At 60.1% G+C, this 3907-nt stretch overlaps 1 protein-coding gene across 1 annotated transcript; it reads right to left on the minus strand.

The window, feature by feature from the left end:
- Positions 1-1016: 1016 nt before the first annotated feature.
- LOC116548015 (bile salt-activated lipase-like) lies at positions 1017-3575 on the minus strand (the record flags this gene model as incomplete). The annotated part of the gene is made up of 6 exons (XM_032273714.1): positions 1017-1192; positions 1357-1464; positions 1643-1773; positions 2713-2910; positions 3182-3304; positions 3393-3575. Coding segments are annotated over 6 exons (869 nt in total), but the record flags the coding sequence as incomplete, so codon positions are not given.
- Positions 3576-3907: the final 332 nt, after the last annotated feature.

A 3907-nucleotide genomic window follows, 5' to 3' on the forward strand; every position in this document is an offset into this window, starting at 1 on the left:
GGAGAAGGAGCTCCCTCTCGCAGGGCTGGGTTCCAGTCCATTAGCCAAACATGGTGCGAGGTCTGCACTGCCCTCCACACCCCTGGACTGGCCCCTAGAGGACCCCGTGGCTGCTGAGACAGAGGGTCCCCGCTGTCACTGGGCCCAGCACAAGGGGCCTTGCTCCCAGCGGGGCCCTGCTGCTTGCTTTGTTCGGACTTGCCCAGCCCGTGCAGTTGAGTTCCTGTCAGGTAGACATGCAGATGACGGGGCTTCATGGCATGTTTCCATGGAAGAATGAGCAAGAGAGAAGTGTAGCCTAGCAAGCTGGTGAGGCTGACACTCACAGCTGCTTGTGGAAGGGGTCCCCAGGCCTTCCTGGGGTACAGAATCGTGGAGCTGGAGGCCCCAGTGGACAGTTCAGTAAATGTTTGCTGAATGAATGAATGAATGAATGGTCATCTAGAAAAAAGGCTCTTGGTCTGGGGTGTATGAATCTCCCTAAAATTGTATGCAAATGACAGCATATGAATGCATGAGGTGGGGCAGTGGGCCCCAAATGTTCATCAGCTTCTCAAAGGGGGAGTCAGTGACTCATGGGAGATAAGAAGAAAGAATGGGCCGGGCGAGGTGGCTCACGCCTGTAATCCCAACACTTTGGGAGGCTGAGGTGGGCAGATAACCTGAGATCAGGAGTTTGAGACCAGCCTGGCCAACATGGCAAAATCCCATCTCTACTAAAAATACAAAAATTAGCCAGGCATGGTGGCACATGCCTGTGGTCCCAGCTACACAGGAGGCTGAGTCAGCAGAACCACTTGATCCCAGGAGGCGGAGGTTGCAATGAGCTGAGATCCTGCCATGGAACTCCAGCCTGGGCGACAGAGTGAGACTCTGTCTCAAAAAAAAAAAAAAAGAAGAAGAAATGGCTTCCCCTCTCCTCTTTCTTACAGCTGGGGCCTTGGCGGGGAGACACCCGCTTGGTGGTGGCAGGACCAGGCTGCAGCTCTGCCACCTTCCTCTCTTCCAGAGTACTTCCTGGCAGTACCCACCCCCACCTCGAGACCCCACGGCCCAACCTGAGCAGCTACTCACACTCCATGCCTGCCAGCGGCATCTTATAGGCCAGCATCAGGGCTCGGGGGTCGGTCACCTTCAGACACTTGGCCATCCTGGCAGTGTCCTCCACAGGGCAACCCACCTTCTCCGCCAGCTGGGGGCACGATCAAGGCCGGCGGGTGTGGGGAGGCCAGTGTTCACGGCGCAGAACCATTTGAAGGCAGGAACGGGGTCCAGGACAGAGAATGGAAATGAGGACGGCCCCTACCCGGTATCAAAGCAGCCCCTCCCTGCCCACCCCTGCCCTCCTCTGTTTACCTTTTTGGCCCAGAAGAGGGGGTTTTTCTGGATGACCCAGGGGCTCAGGGCCACACCGCTCTGGCTGATGGCTCGCCGGATCAGGCCTTTGTTGTAGGGGGAGAGGGTCTACGACACCCAGAAATCCCGTCACCAAGGCCGCTCTTGACTCCACCCACCCCAGGCTGGGCCAAGGACACCCCAGCACCACAGCCCCAGCTCCACACTGCCCCTCCCGCCCTCTGCCTCCCGTCTGAGCTTCCTAGCAACCTTTGGGGCGGGCCCTCCCTTCCAGGGGTCCCCAGACCTGCAGAGAGACGCTGGCACCTCCAGCCGATTCCCCAAAGATGGTGATGTTGTTGGGGTCCCCCCCGAAGGCCGCAATATTCCTCTTCACCCAAGCAATGGCCATGTGCTGATCCCGAAGGCCATAGTTACCTGGGGGCGGGGCAGGGGAGTGGGTGCTAGAGACCAGTGCTCAGGCCTGGCCTGCAGGAGGGGAGACCAGCGTGGGAGGGGTGGAAATGCCCTCAACAGAGTTGGGGCCCTGGAGGAGCCCAGGTTGGCAAGTAGTGGGTTCCTAAGGGGCTGGGTCGGGTGGGGTGTTGGAGGGGTGGGTCCACAGGAGGCTGGGTGGGGTGGGGTGTTGGAGGGGGTGGGTCCCCAGGTGGCTGTGTCACTGTGGTGCTGGAGGGGTGGTGGTTGTGGGGAGCAGGATGGTCAGGCCTGTATGCCTCTCCTGCCCCCTGCCTAATTTTCTCGTCTGTATTCTGCCACTTCTGTGTCCACAGCTGTCTCTGCCTCAAGGTATCGTTTTCTGTCGCTCACTGGGCTCTGCTCTCCTGGTCTCTCTCTAAGCCTGAGCCTGTCTACCTGTTTGTCTGTCCCATAACCTCTTTTTTTTTTTTTGAGATGGGGTCTCACCCTGTCACCCAGGCTGGAGTGCAGTGGCACCATCATGGCTCACTGCAGCCTCAACCCCCTGGGCTCAAGCGATCCTTCCACCTTTGCCTCCCAAGTAGCTGAGACCAGAGGCGTGAGCCACCACATACAGCTAATTTTTTATATGCTTTTTTTAGAGATTGCGTCTCCCAGTGTTTCCCAGGCTGGTCTTGAACTTTTGGGTTCAAGTGATCCACCTGCCTTGGCCTCCTAACGTGTTGGGATTAGGGGCACGAACCACCTTGCCTGGCCTCCGCACCATCTATTATTTTGCTGCTGCTGCCAAGGGCCTCCTGTATCTTGTGATTCTACTCCAGCTTCTGGGTTTTCCGTGGGACCGCCACTGGTTTTCTGGGATGACAGGCGATGAGGAGCCTCCCCCTGCTGGGCTCAGCCGCTGGCCAGCCCACCTCTGTGCCAAAGGGGCCCACGCACCTGGCAGGTTGGCGTCCCCAGTGCTGAGGAAGCCAAGGGGGCCGACGCGGTAGTTGAAGGTGACCACGATGACGCTGCCGCGAGCGGCGATCTCCTCGCCGTCATACAGGTAGGTCTTGAGAAAGTTGGCCCCGTGGCCGGCCCCCATGAGGAAGGCGCCTCCATAGATCCAGACCATCACAGGCAGGTCCCGGGAGACTGAGATGGGGGAGCGGCTGGTGACCCCAGATGCCCCGGGCCCTCTCCCCAGCTGGTGCCTATTCCCTGTGCAGCAGGTATCTGGGGCCCAGACAGGGAGGTTCCAAGGAGCTGCCCCGCCCCAGGCTAGGGGACCACCACCAGGTGCTCCCCTCCCCGCCTCTGCCGGATTTCAGGGAAGCTCAGCTTTGCAGCCCCCAGACCCAAGCCAGGAGCAGGGCCAGGGCTCCGGCAGCCTGGGAGGTTCCCTTGGGGAGTGGGGAAGGCAGACCTTGCTTCCGGCCCTGGGGCACCCAGATGTTGAGGTACAGGCAGTCTTCATCCCCGTAGGAGTCATCCTGGGTAATGGTGGCCTGCAGGCATCTCTTCTTGAAATCCTTGGCCTTCAGGGTCCCTGCAGGTGGCAGGAGGAGTTGACATGAGGAAGGCAGCCACCCTCACCAGCCCCACCGCAGGGCCAGCCCGGCACCACCCACTCCCACCTTGCCAGCCGGGGTGTGGCTGGGGGTTTTCCAGAGCCTTGGTGGGAGCCGCGAAGGGGATGCCCTTGAAGATGTCCACAGAGTCGCCCAGGAGGCCGAGCTTCTTGTTGACGCCTTCCACGAACCCGCCTTCTGTGTACACGGGACCCAGCTGGGAGGGAGACACGGGCAGGGTCAGGCGGGCTCAGGCCCCGTGGGTGCCCAGAGGCAAAGACAGCTTCAAAGTGGGACAGCTCTGCACAGGAGACCCAGGAGCACCCCCTGCCCCGCACTGCTCAGGGCTTGAGGATTCCTGTTCCCATCCTTATCCCTGGGGCTGTCCTGCTCCCAGAATCTTATAGGAAACTGGTTCAACCAGTGTTCCCACTAGGCAGCCCTCCAGGAAGTGAGGTGGAGGTGTGGGTTCTGGCCATGGCTGCCGGGCCTTGACTATGATCCTCAGTTTCCCCATGTGGAAGATGAGCCACAGCCGTGCCTCCTGTCGGCCTGTTTGCCATCAGATGGGAGGCCTGTCC

The sequence above is a fragment of the Sapajus apella genome, unplaced genomic scaffold, assembly GCF_009761245.1.
Source record: "Sapajus apella isolate SASKATOON/1434 unplaced genomic scaffold, GSC_monkey_1.0 scaffold6280, whole genome shotgun sequence".
Classification (NCBI taxonomy): domain Eukaryota; kingdom Metazoa; phylum Chordata; class Mammalia; order Primates; family Cebidae; genus Sapajus; species Sapajus apella.